Source organism: Pleurodeles waltl, chromosome 11, assembly GCF_031143425.1.
Source record: "Pleurodeles waltl isolate 20211129_DDA chromosome 11, aPleWal1.hap1.20221129, whole genome shotgun sequence".
In the NCBI taxonomy this organism is placed as follows: Eukaryota; Metazoa; Chordata; class Amphibia; order Caudata; family Salamandridae; genus Pleurodeles; species Pleurodeles waltl.
This window is the reverse complement of record NC_090450.1, coordinates 990,140,893-990,156,423: the sequence shown is the minus strand read 5'-3', so window position 1 is coordinate 990,156,423 and position 15,531 is coordinate 990,140,893. Positions and strand designations below refer to the sequence as shown.

General features: G+C 43.5%; 1 protein-coding gene across 4 annotated transcripts in view; it reads right to left on the bottom strand.

Annotated features, from left to right (window-relative positions):
* HIRA (histone cell cycle regulator) overlaps window positions 1–15,531 on the bottom strand; it is a 391,587-nt gene that overhangs the window by 86,381 nt on the left and 289,675 nt on the right. For all 4 annotated transcript variants that reach the window (XM_069215325.1, XM_069215322.1, XM_069215324.1 and 1 more), the window contains 2 exons: window positions 6,311–6,369; window positions 2,044–2,149 (listed from right to left, as the gene is read on the bottom strand). In XM_069215325.1, coding sequence (XP_069071426.1) covers window positions 2,044–2,149; window positions 6,311–6,369 — 165 coding nt within the window. The remainder of the gene's footprint in view (window positions 1–2,043; window positions 2,150–6,310; window positions 6,370–15,531) is intronic.

The window sequence follows — 15,531 nt, the reverse complement described above, 5'->3', positions numbered from 1 at the left end:
GTTTGATACCAAACTTCACAGTTTTCAGTGTAGCCATTATGGTGCTGTGGAGTTCGTGCATGACAGACTCCCAGACCATATACTCTTATGGCTACCCTGCACTTACAATGTCTAAGGTTTTGCTTAGACACTGTAGGGGCATAGTGCTCATGCACTGGTACCCTCACCTATGGTATAGTGCACCCTGCCTTAGGGCTGTAAGGCCTGCTAGAGGGGTGAGTTATCTATACTGCATAGGCAGTGTGCGGTTGGCATGGCACCCTGAGGGGAGTGCCATGTCGACTTAGTCTTTTTATCCCCACTAGCACACACAAGCTGGCAAGCAGTGTGTCTGTGCTGAGTGAGGGGTCCCCAGGGTGGCATACGATATGCTGCAGCCCTTAGAGACCTTCCCTGGCATCAGGGCCCTTGGTACCAGGGGTACCAGTTACAAGGGACTTACCTGGATGCCAGGGTGTGCCAATTGTGGAAACAAAAGTACAGGTTAGGGAAAGAACACTGGTGCTGGGGCCTGGTTAGCAGGCCTCAGCACACTTTCAAATCAAAACTTAGCATCAGCAAAGGCAAAAAGTCAGGGGGTAACCATGCCAAGGAGGCATTTCCTTACAATCCTGACCTTCTTTTTCTTTTCTGCTGTCACTTGCCTTGATCTGGTTTTCGAACCCCTTGAGGGATCCGTCAAAGCTTTCCTTCTTCTGCAAAAGACAACTTATTTTCTTTTCAACACTGAGTGCCTTTTTTTTTTTTCAGCATTGTGCAGGCTTTCTTTTTGGAGTCGAAAGGTCTTTCTCCTTCAACCCTTTATCTTTCATCAAACCCCCTTTCCGAGCAGAGTTGGGATAAGGTTTGTCCCCTTCGGTGTACTTTGCGTTCAAATTGTGGGGGCTTCTATCATTCAGTCTTTCCTTCAACTGATGAGTGCTTTGGCATGGAGTATTGGTTCAGAAACTTTGAATCCTAAACTTTTAGCATGCCCACCACAACTTTGCAGTGCGTTGGCATATGCTTTTTGGATGTTTTAGTGTCTTTAAACAGCTCGTCTTTTTCCACTTCAACATAAGCCATTTCCTTGGCATCGGACCCATGATCTCTTTTGGCCTCATCATTTTCCTCTAGGACCTCCTTTGCCTTAAATGAGCCTTGCTGGGATTATGCGATGGTGTAATGTGCTTACTAACACACACAGGACAAGGATAAGGAGTAGGCACCCCCAACGTGGTCCCACGGCTCGAAAAGCAAACTATCAGTTGATGTAAAACTGCCCTCACCCACTAATAGTGGCATGCTTCATTATAGGGCGATGCTAACACATTCCACGAGAGCCAACGTGCGGAATGGAGCAAAAGGGAGGGGAAACACAAAAAAGAAAAAACAACTAACGGGGATCTAAACATGAACAAAGCCCTCAATCACATAATAAAACTATCTCAAGTGGTACCATACCCAATCTTCATTTCAAGGTCCACCGGATAGGATTAAAAGAATATTAAAAGACGTGGTGATGAAAGGGGGATAAAATCACCCCTGTACCCCAAATGGCCATACAAAAGTCATAGCCACTGCAAGTGAAGACCAAGTAAAAAAATAACCTGAATGCTAGTTTTAAGTGTTTTCTTGTCTTCCTCAAAGTAAGCTGCTGTTACAAATGTTTCTTATTTCTCTGGTGCTTTCAACCCCTTTTCAGCATTACGCTCCGACTCTTTGAAGTGCTACGACTTGTAGCTGTGGATCGTGCTTCCCAAAAGAACAGTGAAAAATAGAATTGGAAGATGGTGATCAGACACTGGGGCATAGTAAGCATCCATTTGACAACATACGGGGATTTTCCCATAGGACCTCAGCCTTTTACTTTCAAGACAGAACATTATAATTAAACCTTTCTGGCAAATCCATTGTTAAAAACACTGTCCATTTGCACAAATTAAGGCCTTGGCAGAGACTTATAAATGAATCAGTTGCCATGAATCGCTTGTGGAACTATGCTATCACAATTCACTTGCACATATATATGTGTTTCTTTTCAGAGCCCTATTTGTCACTTACCACGTGGAAAGAGATGGGTTGAAGCAGTACGCCTTTCCATTGGACAAGCTGAGTACCGGAATACCCCTCTGAGTTAGCAGCGTCTGTAAAACGGTTGTGTCCCCTTCTACAGAAAAATACAAACCAATTTAATGCCTTGGAATGGGTCACATGCATGCAGAAAGATACCGAGAGGACCAGGAGATGTTACTGGAAAGCTGAGAACAACAGAATGCCAGAAGAAGAGGTCTCCTACATAAGGGATAACACAGGGGTGGCACCTCCAAAGTCTGATTCAACAGTAACTTTTCCATCAGCTGACAAGAAATGTATTAGTCAAAAAACTCTTTGGAATAAATGGAGGTGACAATCACCACATTATTATAATTATTACTGGCTGTAGGAAGCTGGCTATCTATGTAGTGTACCAATGTAAGGGGACACTATGCAGATAGTCCAGGGCGCCCATTATTGGCTGAGAGGGGTTAGAATAACCCTTAAAAGCTCTCTTTTACGGTAGTGTAGGCGAGCAGTTAGGCTTATTAGAGGACAATGTTAAGCATCCATTACACACACACAGCCAGTAAGCGAGGCAAACACTCAATAAAGAAATATGGCGCCAATTTATAAAAATAATACTTATCTCTAGATGAATTTAGATACCAAGATCATCAGAATCAGTTAAGTACTTTTCAATCGTTTTTTATACGTTTCGAAAGTTGACTGCAATTTCTGAAGCTGTAATGTCATTCTATGGGTGAAAACATGTATTCATTTGGGCACCTGTCAGCGACTTACAGGACTGTTTGCCAGGACTTAAGGTGAGCATGGGGCAAGGATAAAAGGGCACACCAACAGGTCACCTCAGGGGACTCTGGGGCATCCAGGTGCAGAGGTGTGTTACGGCGACGGGTGTCCCATCCATGTCAATGGAGAATGGTCTGGTCCGAAACGGGCTGCAAGCAGGAACAGGGGGAAGGGGTGAGGGGGGACCAATCCGGGGGGAACCCACAGAGGGCTCTACCTGTGAGATCCTCTGGCATGGAGGGACACCAATGGTCCACTTCTCCTTGGGATGTGGGGCTTGGGTGCAGTGATGTCTTTTGGTGTCGGGTTCCAGTGCAGGAGATACTCGCAGTTGGAGGGGACATGCAGAAAGAGGCTGCAGGCGGTGACTGGGGGACCAGACTGGGAAAAACCCATCGGTGGGCTTAGCTCTAGAGCATCTCAGGACTCTTTGCGCACATTAAACTCCCTCGGACTCAGGCTGTGGGGCTCGGGTGCAGTAGTGCTTTGAGGAATCGGTTCGCGTAAGTCAGGGACTTGCTCTGGGTCTTGGTGATCTGGTGAAGAGGTGTAGGAAGCTGGCTCTGTATATACCATATCAAAATTAGATATAGTGTGCACAGAGTCCAGGGAATCCCTAAGAGGCTTGACAGAGGCAATAATAGACAATACCAATGCTCTATTTGTGGTAGTGTGGTCGAGCAGTTAGGCTTATCGGAGGGTAGTGTTGAGCATCTGTTGTACACCCACAAGCGATAAGTGAAAACACACACACTATGACTTAACTCCAGACCAATAGGTTTTTATATAGAAAAATATTCTTTCTTAATTTATTTCTAGAACCACAAGATTTATTTACCAGGCCAGTACATTAAATGAAAGGTATTAATAGTTAGGACTTTGAATCAAATCAATATTGTACAAAGTTTTCATTAAAATGGCAAAAAGCTATTTCAAAAGTGGACAATGCAATTTTCAACAGTTCCTGTGGGAGGTAAGTACAGTACAGTTTCAGAGGTAAGTACCACACTTACGGGTTCCATCTAAGGGGTATAGGTAGTCCACTGTTGGGGGTTCAAGGCAACCCCAACCACCCAGCACCAGCAACACAGGGCCGGTCAGGTGCGGAGGTCAAACAGGAGCCAAAATAAAGTAGGTGCCTATGGAGATAGGGGGTACTCCGGTTCCAGTCTGCTGGCAGGTCAGTACCTGCGTTGTCGGAAGGCAGACCATGGAGGTTTGGAGGAGTACTGGAGGGGCCCCAAGTAGACACACAAACCACACCCTCTGCAGCACGGGGGCGGCCGGGTGCAGTGTGCAAACAGGGCGTTGGGTTCCCAACAGAACTCTATGGAGGCACCGAGGGTTACTTAGGCGCTGCAGGCAGGGCATAGGGCGTCTCTCGGGCAAGCCAGCGACTGGGCAAGGGTGAGGGCAGCCTGCTGGTCGTTGCTGCACCGATGGCCGGTTTCTCACGGGCCTCGGGGCTGCGGGTGCAGTGCTTCATCTAGGCGTCAGATATCTTCGTCCCGGGCAGTCGTGGTCAGGCGGGTCCTCAGGATTCCCTCTGCAGGCATCGTTGTGGGGGTGCAGGGAGGTCAGCCCAGAGTGGACACGTCATCAGAGTCACCTGGGGGTCCTCGCTGGATAGTTGGTTTCTCTGGACATGGTCCAGGGGCGTCGGGTGCAGAGTGTTGGGGACTCACAGTTCTGGAGTGAGATGGATGTTGTAAGGAAATGCCTCCTTGGCATGGTTGCCCCCTGACTTTTTGCCTTTGCTGATGCTATGTTTACAATTGAAAGTGTGCTGAGGCCTGCTAACCAGGCCCCAGCACCAGTGTTCTTTCCCTAACCTGTACTTTTGTATCCACAATTGGCAGACCCTGGCATCCAGATAAGTCCCTTGTAACTGGTACTTCTAGTACCAAGGGCCCTGATGCCAAGGAAGGTCTCTAAGGGCTGCAGCATGTCTTATGCCACCCTGGAGACCTCTCACTCAGCACAGACACACTGCTTGCCAGCTTGTGTGTGCTAGTGAGGACAAAACGAGTAAGTCGACATGGCACTCCCCTCAGGGTGCCATGCCAGCCTCCTACACTTAGAGCACATATCCTGCTTCTGCAGAATAGCTCTGATAAAGAATAGCTGCAGCCAGCTATTCAAAGGTACACTGTGCTACCAATCTCAAGAAACTCGCAAGGCACGTTTTCCTATTCAAAGCTTTAGCTAAGGTTTAGCATAGTGCTTAGAAATAGCATTATGGTGTTAGGATGGCAGAAATTTGCTAACAATGTTAGAAATACGTTTTTTGTTTTTGCTGACAGTTACATGCTTGGCTGCTTTTATTTTCACATCTGTGTGGGTATCATAACTATTTTATGCACTGGAATGAGGATTTGAAAATAAACATTTTTAAACTACATGTGATAGTTTCTTAGTGTTATATTTGAGTGTGTTATTCATAATTGAAAGATTGTTTTGACTGCCAATAGAAACCTGAAATATTGACTGTGCGAGATTGCGCTCCAACTGGCCTTCTAATTCACAGTTGATGCATTGAACTAAGTCCTAATATCAGGGGTTTTGAAATCCGACCCCGAGATTTCCGGTCACTAAAGGTGGTCACTAAGTACAAGCCAAGTGCTGCAACAGATCCACTAATTATGCAGTGTCTTAGTCTGCATAATTTTGTTTGGCACAGCTTAACAGCAGCAGTGGCGGGCTCAGATCAGACTGAGATGTTGCTGGTGCCACAGGGATAACCTCATCTTTTGCAATGGAAGAAGTGTCCAGGAGCAGCAATGGCTTACAATGGATATCTGTCTTGTAGCTAACACTGTGCGTTTCAAAACCAAGATCAAAACATCATTTGTATTACTAATCTAAATGTACTAGCTTACAAACACCAAAACAGTACAAATGCTACATTTAACCAGTCTTACTTTAAATGGTAAATCAGGTGTGTATACAACAAAATCAGCAGGACAATACCCGCTGCATTAATCAGCAGTGAGTATCAAACCAAATCAGCAGAGTACAAAAAACAGCTCTTGCTGGTCTCCTGGAAAAGATCCCACGGACCAACACTAAGGTCACTGAGCAAAAGTCGAGTTCCATCTCAAATTAGTCAGTACAAGAAGACAAGAGGTGTAAGGCAAGCGGAGGCAAAAGAGGCACAACCTTTGGGTGTGAGAGGGTTTCATACTTTTCTCCTGACCTAACCACTGCAATTTTTGTTATCAGCCATTAGCTGGTGGTGTTTTCATGTGTTGGAAATGGAGGGATCTACAGGGGACTGGGACACTTCGCAGTCTATCGTTGCCACAGCTTAGAGGATAGGATATGTTCAGTTGGTCTTCCACAAATTCATGGACACCGCTGTCTTTTGGGGAATACTTCATGATCCACAGTTCCACCTCGGCTATCAAGAAACTACAACTCTTTATAACACACGTACTTCAAAACACTTTCTTCATTTAATGCAACGTTCATAAGGCCATACCTGATAAGATAGTCTGCAGAGACTCCTCTTTGACGATGACGCGCTGCTTATGGACATCCCTGAAGGAGGATCAGTGAATAACAAGACATTAGCAGATTAAATTGAAACTTAACAACAAGCGTAACAATCATATAGAAAAAAATTATTACAATAACTTTTACCAACCTAAGTGTTTCAAGCAATAAGCAATTAGCTTCATGAATCTGTTACGGTTAACTCTTAACCCACTTCTACTGCCATATTTTCTAGATCTTTAAGTGTAATAATCAGCTCACTGGAGTCTTATGAAAGGTAAGTGGGCAGCATGCCAATTTATGACCGATGCAAATGTTACAGAAGTTAGAGGTAAGTTACTTTTCCTTCTCCAACATTGGATCTTTATTAGATTCACAGGCTTGAATTAAGATTACCGAAGCAGTACAGATAAGAGTGGAAGGCAGGTGTAAAGCTTACATTACAAAAAAAACCTTTCTATATGCTAATTAGCAATGAAACAGCCACTCCCTAAGAGTAGTGTGTCCACATCACATGACCCAAACTTAGACCAATCAGCTCGACACACAGTGAACTCTACTACCCTTCGGGACTCCAACAGTCAGATTTTCTAACTTGTCAATTAACTACATTGTGCCGCATGAAAGGGGAGGACGGCAGGTCATATACGAATCTATGAATGATGTAAATGGTGCCAATGCTGGAGAACTGTAGTTACAGGTAACCTTTTTTATTTCTCCCTCACTGGACATTTCATAGATCTTTCATAGATTCACATACGATTAACATAGCAGTAACAAACATTACAACAGGTGGCGGGAATGAGGTTCACCTTAAGCAAAGAGGTTACGTAACACCGCCTGTACCACTTTACTTCAATATCTCAATTCATGCTAAACACAGTAGATTCCTTTGACTCGTGACTGCAGGTCGACATTCAGCCGGACATCAGCCCCTTGGGTAGTTAAACAATATATGACCACCAGTGGCAGCCTTTGTAAGACTAGAAGGGTGTGGCATACCTTATTTATTTATTTTCCAAAATCAAAAACATTTTATTAGGCTTTCCTAATACTTAGAAGTATGCAATACATGAGACAGAAACACATACCATGACTAACACAAAGATAATCAATTAAAATCTTACAAAAATTAAATCCTCTTAAGAACAGAAATTAAAACTATCAATTGCAAAAGCTACTTTTCCTGGATAAAATGCAAATAATAGTCAAATGCCATATGTTCGTTTCTATGCTTAGTTCTGCAATATTTGATTAAAGGACTCTTATTTGAGGCACTGGCTACTAAGAGCAAAGCTGGTACTAGAACCCCTCGGTATGACCATAAAAACAATAACATCACTTTCAATCCTGAGTTTGGCTATGAACACTAAAAGTTCAAATGTATTCTCATACCCCAATTTGGTGTTTCTGGGGTCCAAGATCGGCACAAAAGAAGAGTTAGCATTACCAACACTTGAAGGAAGCAACATGTTAATGCCTGAAGCATGGTTTCTAATTTCAAAGCGATGCTAAGGACTATGTGTTTGTGTCCTACTGCTGCCACAATGTCAGATTGGCATGACAGTGACCCTGCAACAACTGAACATTCAGTGACAACAAGTCAGTGGATACCACAATACTCTTATTCAGGGCTCGAAAAATCTACCCGACCACTCGCTATGACGTGTTTTATTTTATAAAATGAGGTCGATCTATTTTTAGATTTCACTCGACCCTTCAGGCGAGTGAACAAAGAAGAGATGTTCTCTTCAGTCAGAAACTGAATTGGCAATTAAGATGCCTTTAAATCTTATTCTTGTCACATTTGCTCATTGTTCACAGGCATAGGACAAAAGTCAGTTTATCTTCTTGCAATGCAAATACTTTTCCTTGTGACTGCAGAGTTCCATGATTTTGTAAGGTGAACTGTCTGACCTATGTGAAATGAAAGGTTGTTGGTATCAGGTTTTTCTTAACACACAACATTTATATAACTAAGTCAACTTTACAAACATGTCAAAATATATTTCAGTAGCTGTGAAAGACCATTTTTGTACTTCTGAGTGATGAAAAAAATATATTCATAGGATGAAAAAAAAGTCAGAACGCTTTACTTGGTGATGTGCAAATATTAAATGATTTCTGAAACCCAATTTTCACAGATTATTGTTAATGCACTATATAGTTTTATCAGTAAAGCTGCAAATTGGTTGGAGGGTTTTTGGACATTCCTTGGAAATTTACTGTCTGTAAATGACAGTGCGCTACCACATCATGCTTTAATAATATATTTATTAAAAGTGAGTCTTTAAACATAAACTGAGAAACACTCCTGCCCTGACAGCAAAGCTATTAGTAAACTAAGAGGCAAGTCATGAATGGATCATGTGTACCCTATATATGGGCTAGAATTATTATACATGGAGCAAACGTTTAGTGTATTTAATCAAACAAAAGAGGATTTATTTTACAGCAGAAATGCTGAACTCACATATTTGACGGTGCACTCATAAGTGAGAATTAAGAAAAAGGCGACTGTAAAATACAATATTTGCCTAGGATCACACAATTTGAGACCCATTTCCAGGTCAAGTACATTACAGTTAGGTCAAGTAGATTATTCAAGCTACTCGACCTGCAGGTCTAGTAACATTTTTATGATTTTTTCGAAGCCTGTTATTATTACAAACCCTGAGATGAAATAGACCATACACAAAGGTAAATGAAGAAAGAAAACATCTTCAATGGTCAGCCCTTAGCATCTAACAAGCCTCAAATTTTCCCAACCATAGATGTTACTTTATCGGGGGGGGCAGCACACTCCCTGGATTTTCATTTCAATAATCTTTGGTCCAAAGGAGAGTCTCAATTACACAGCAATTTTCTGGAGCTTTGCTTTAGCTCTCTCTTCCTCAAGCAGCTTTTCAAGGAACGAGGCCTGCACTAGTTGGAAAATGTATTACTTCCAAATGTATGTAAGATTAATCATGTCTCCCATATATGAACCAAAACAGTAATTGATGTTGCACTCGTGTGCAACTTTCAGAGAGAAAAAACTATCTTGCTACAACAGATATCAGAAGACCGAAATGATGCAGCCTTTTTTTGACAGTATGAAGCATTCCTAAACTTTTGAGCGGCGAGTCTCTTGAAGCTGGTGCTGACCTTGCCTCATGTGAGATTGTGAACTGGTTCTACTCAGTCCTTGCTTGTCCTCATGGGACAATAATCTTCTGCCTCATCTGCATCACTGAATGCTGGTGACCTCATGCAATCAAGGTTGTCATCAGTATACACAAAATTTCCTGCATGGCGATCCGCTTTGTCCAAGCTGAAGCCATTCCTATTCCTGCCACTGAGAACTATTATCAGAGAGGAGTGCTTGTAAGGGTTATCACCTGATCAGGCAAGAGTCTTTGAAGTAAAAGTGGAGATTGTGGAGTTGCAAGGAATAGATGCAGGACTTGAGGCCGTGGGGTTTCAACTCCCTACGGCTATGGCTGAGGATTGGAAGGAGCAGATGATCTCTAATTATCATCTTTTATCTTCTCCTTCAAAAAATTAAACATTTGGGGAGGCATTTGCAGAAACGTTACAGGCGTGGGAACAAAAGGCTTTGGCCTGACTGGCTGAGGGTGCACATGGATTGACTATCAGCGTTTCCTTCTTTGCAAATGGTCTCTTCTTCCTTGTCCTCATAGTCAACACACTGTTGTTGAGGTCTGTTGGCTTTGCAGCCCTCTGTTCTTCCATTTGGTCACCACTGTCACTGAACTAACCCCTCTTAACTGGTTGAGATCTGGTTCATCTGTAGCAATCACAGAGGTTCCTGATCATAACCCTAACAAACCATACTACTAATGTCTTTTTAGAGGATGTAGAGGCACACATGAAGGAAATATCTACTGAGGTAAACAAGCTACAGAAGACTAAAAGCAATATCACTGCTGGTACTATTGGCTACGTAGGAATGTACATTGCTGTAATTATAGGTACAGGAGGAGGCGTATTTGATGGAGTGCTCATTGATGAGTCAATAAGTCATCATAACAAGAACCATCGACAGCTGAAAGTGAGTTGGAGTTCTTATCGATGAAGGATTTGTCTTTGTCAACAAAGGAAAGAGTGTAGATACTGACTGCCTCACCAAAAAGGGCTTCATCGTTTGTCAGCAACCAAAACAAAAAGACCAATCTTAATGGGGGTGCATTTTGTATCTCAGTAATGAATAATGTATCAGCAGGGATGGAGCTGGACTGTGTTAGTGGCCCTTACAGACCAGACCAGCAAGGATGGAATCAAGGGAATATAACAGCAACGCACACCACACAGAAAAACCAAATAATCATATTGTTTTCATACACCAATCAACAATGACTGCCAAAAAACTGGAAAGGAGATTGGGGTGGAATCAGTGACTAGCGTTCCTATTGTTTTTTTTAATACAATTTTTTTATTTGAAAGACAGAAGTACAGGTACAGTGTGGTAAAAAAAAAAAAAAGAGTCAGGGTGCATCACATTGAAATGGTAGATAGTGTTATGGCATACAGACACAGTGACAGTCAAAAGTACACATGCAGGAGAGCAATCTCAACATCCTGGTTTCAATATCACCTTACCAACATCAGCAATTCTACTCCAGACCCACTCCATCTTCCCCATACTTTTTCCCATTTTTTGGGGCAACTTCTTGCCTGGTACACCACTTTTTCAGCCCCTGGTGGCACCAGTCCATGTCTTTCTTCCATTCATGAATTCCGAAAGGTGGTGACCCCCCCCCCCCCTTTGACCACGTTCCTCTTTGCCACACCTGCCCCAATTTCCAACTCAACTTTGTATATTTAGGTCAGTCACTCTCACTGTTTATATTCAAAAGAAGCCACTTGACATTCATCGGGACCCCTACGGACACCACTCTTGACATCAATCTTGTCACCCTCTCCCAGAAGGATGGGATAACTGGGCATGCCCACAAAACACGTATAAACATGCCTTCATGACAAAACATGTATAAACGTGCCTTCATGATCGCAACCTCTTAGGCAGTGGTGTGTAAGCGCCCTTCCTATCTTGTGTAGCAGTGATGTCAAGTAATAGGAACTGTGTAGGATGCAGAGCTGGAACAGTCGAAATTCTGCTCTTACTGCTTTTATCCCAGGGCTCTGCATCCTTTCTCCCCATTCCCCATCAGCTATTTCTCCCAGATCAGCCACCCAATAATCTCTTAGGGGGTTGTTCATAAATCTTCCTATATATTAAGGAAATGGGCTTATTTGGCATTGGGTCAAGCACAAGCCTGTCTCGGAGAGGGGCAGACTCCTCTGCCTATGCCCCCAGACGTTATGGGTACACTAGGGCGTGGACCATCTGCAAATAGCAATAATATTCTGAGTCCGCTAGCTGAGTCCTCTAGTTGAAACTACGCCTGAAGCGACTTGAAGGGTAGGGCCCCCATGCCCTTCGAAAATGTCTCCTAACTGGTAAATGCCAGGAGCCATCAACATGAGAAATCCATCAGCCCACCGACGTCTGCGAGTAGATCACTGCCCCACAGCGGGGTCTGCTCCATCACCCTTCCTGCCCATACCAGGAATTTTAAGGCTGCTGACCACACCTTCTCCATTGTTTGAGTGTATTAGTAGATTATTTCTCTGCCCCTTCCTATATAGTAGCGCAGGGTAATCTTTTGGGCCCATTGCCTCCCTATCCACCCGCATCGTCGGTTCTTGGCTATGTGCATATACCCACTCGTTTATTACTACGAGTTGGGAGGCCCAATAATATTTAAGGATATTGGGGTCAGCCAGGCCATCATCATAGACACTCCTCTGAAGTTTGTGAAGAGCTTTCCTGGCACTCCCTCCGTCCCACAGAAGAAGGCACACCTCCTGGTCAAGCGTTCCTATTGTTGATCATTTGTTACATTGTGTAGAAAAGTGCCTCTTTTTGTCATGGATACCCCCACTTTTTGCCTGGTACATGATATGATTTCAACTGAAAGTGCACTGGGTTCCTGCTAACCAGGTCCCCAGTGCCAGATCTCTTTCCCAAAACTGTACAATTGTTTCCCAGCTTGGCAAATCCTTTAGCATCTTATGTAAGTCCCTAGTAAATGGTATCCCTGGTACCTAGGGCACGAGGTACTAAAGAGGGTCCCTAAGGGCTGCAGCGCGAATTGTGCCAATCTATGAGACCCCTCACCAAGCACATGCCAGGCTGCCATTGCAGCCTGTGTCTTGGTGCAGACAAAAGTGAAAACACAACATGTCACACATCCCTGTGTGCCATGTCCCCTAAAACTGCATGTAATATCTGTAAGTCACCTCTACAGCAGGCCTGACAGCCCTAACGCAGGGTGCTGAAATTACAGGTGAGGGCATACTTGTATGAGCAATTATGCCTCTGTGCTAGTCAAACATCTTGTACTGAGAAACCCACACTTATTCCAGTGATGGATTTATCAATACATGCACCCGGAGGGCACCTTATACGTGCTCCCTGAAAACCTACCAGCCTCTGGTGTGCTTGCTGACTGGCTTCTACCAGCCTGCCACCTGAGACACTGCTCTGACCCCCTAGAGCACAGGTTTTCAAACTGGGGGATGGGCCCCCTTTGGGGGGCCTTAAGTGATCCCATGATACAGATAACATGCCTTTGTTTTAAGCAGAAGCATGTTATTGCAGTTTTTAAAAGGTAACAGTACTTAACTGCAATGTTTTAATAGGTTTAAACATATTTAAACATTACCATCTTTCTAAAATAATTGAGAAAAATTCTGAGGGGGGGGGCAATGATTTTTATTTTTCAACTGGGGGGAGCGCAGCATTAACAACTTTGAAGACCACTGTCCTAGAGTGGGAACCTTCAGCTCTCAGGAGGCCCAGAACAAAAGCCTATCCTGGAAGAGGGTGTAACACCACGTCCCACAGGATGACCTGCTGATTAGCCTTCCTAAGGCGGCAAGCCTCAAAGGGATGCTGCCTTTGAAATGCGAATCTGGCTCCCCCTCACAGAAGAGAAAGCCGACGACTTTGACCATAGCCCCCTTTGGCACCTGGACAGGCAGGAAGATTCGCCAGTGAGGTAGGCGTACCACCCACAGGCTAGTACCCCACTTAACGTGGGCTAATCGAGCTGAAATGAAAATGTCACTTACCCAGTGTACATCTGTTCGTGGCATTAGTCGCTGCAGATTCACATGTTTGGCACAGTCCGCTGCCTGGTGTTGGGCTCGGAGTATTACAAGTTGTTTTTCTTCGAAGAAGTCTTTTTGGTCACGGGACCGAAGGACTCCTCCCTCCTCGGCTCCATTGCGCATGGGCGTCGACTCCATCTTAGATTGTTTTCCCCGCAGAGGGTGAGGATGGAGTTGTTTGGTATAAATAGTGCCCATGCAATGGAGTGAATATGTATGTACGTTAAGAGTTTCTAATAATTATTTACAAATGTTCAGATGTTTAAGATTTATGATCTACTTCTAAACGGCTACAGGCTTCCCGGGGAGGTGGGAGGGTACATGTGAATCTGCAGCGACTAATGCCACGAACAGATGTACACTGGGTAAGTGACATTTTCAGTTCGATGGCATATGTTGCTGCAGATACACATGTTTGGCATAGACTATAAAGCAGTTACCTCCCCTAAAAGCGGTGGTTTAGCCTGTAGGAGTTGAAGTAGTTTGGAATAATGTTCTTAGTACAGCTTGGCCCACTGTAGCTTGTTGTGCATTTAGTACGTCTACACAGTAGTGTTTAGTAAACGTATGAGGCGTAGACCAGGTTGCAGCCTTACATATTTCGCTCATAGGAATGTTTCCTAGAAAGGCCATTGTAGCACCTTTCTTTCTGGTTGAGTGTGCCTTTGGTGTAATAGGCAATTCTCTTTTGGCTTTAAGATAGCATGTTTGAATGCATCTGACTATCCATCTAGCAATGCCTTGTTTAGAGATTGGATTTCCTATGTGTGGTTTTTGAAAAGCTATGAACAGTTGTTTTGTTTTCCTGATTAGCTTTGTTCTGTCAATGTAATACATTAGTGCTCTTTTGATGTCTAATGTATGTAGTGCCCTTTCAGCCACAGAATTTGGTTGTGGGAAGAACACTGGCAATTCTACTGTTTGATTTAAATGGAATGGTGAGATTACTTTTGGCAGAAATTTTGGATTTGTTCTTAGAACTATTTTATTGTTGTGTATTTGAATAAATGGTTCTTGTATGGTAAATGCCTGTATTTCACTTACTCTTCTGAGGGATGTGATTGCAATGAGAAATGCGACCTTCCAGGTTAGATATTGCATTTCACAGGAATGCATGGGTTCGAAAGGTGGACCCATGAGTCTTGTTAAGACGATGTTAAGATTCCATGAAGGAACTGGTGGTGTTCTTGGTGGTATAATTCTTTTTAGCCCTTCCATGAATGCTTTAATAACTGGTATTCTAAATAGAGACGATGAATGAGTAGTTTGTAGGTAAGCAGATATTGCTGCGAGGTGTATTTTTATAGATGAAAAAGCGAGATTTGCTTTTTGCAAATGTAGTAAGTATCCTACTATGTCTTTAGTAGAGGCATGTAATGGTTGTATTTGATTGGCATGGCAGTAGTAAACAAATATTTTCCACTTAGATGCATAGCAGTGTCTAGTGGAAGGTTTTCTAGCTTGTTTTATGACCTCCATGCATTCTTGTGTGAGGTCTAAGTGTCCGAATTCTAGGATTTGAGGAGCCAAATTGCCAGATTCAATGATGCTGGGTTTGGATGCCTGATCTGTTGTTTGTGTTGTGTTAACAGATCTGGCCTGTTGGGTAGTTTGACATGCGGTACTAGTGAAAGGTCTAGTAGAGTTGTATACCAAGGTTGTCTTGCCCATGTGGGTGCTATCAGTATGAGTTTGAGTTGGTTTTGACTCAACTTGTTTACTAGATATGGAAGGAGAGGGAGAGGGGGAAAAGCGTACGCAAATATCCCTGACCAACTCATCCATAGAGCATTGCCTTGTGATTCGCGGTGTGGGTACCTGGATGCGAAGTTTTGGCATTTTGAGTTTTCTTTTGTTGCGAACAAATCTATCTGGGGTGTTCCCCAAATTTGAAAGTACTTGTTGAGAACTTGGGGGTGAATTTCCCATTCGTGGACTTGTTGGTGGTCTCGCGAAAGGTTGTCTGCTAGTTGGTTTTGTATTCCTGGAATAAATTGTGCTATTAGGCGAATGTTGTTGTGAATCGCC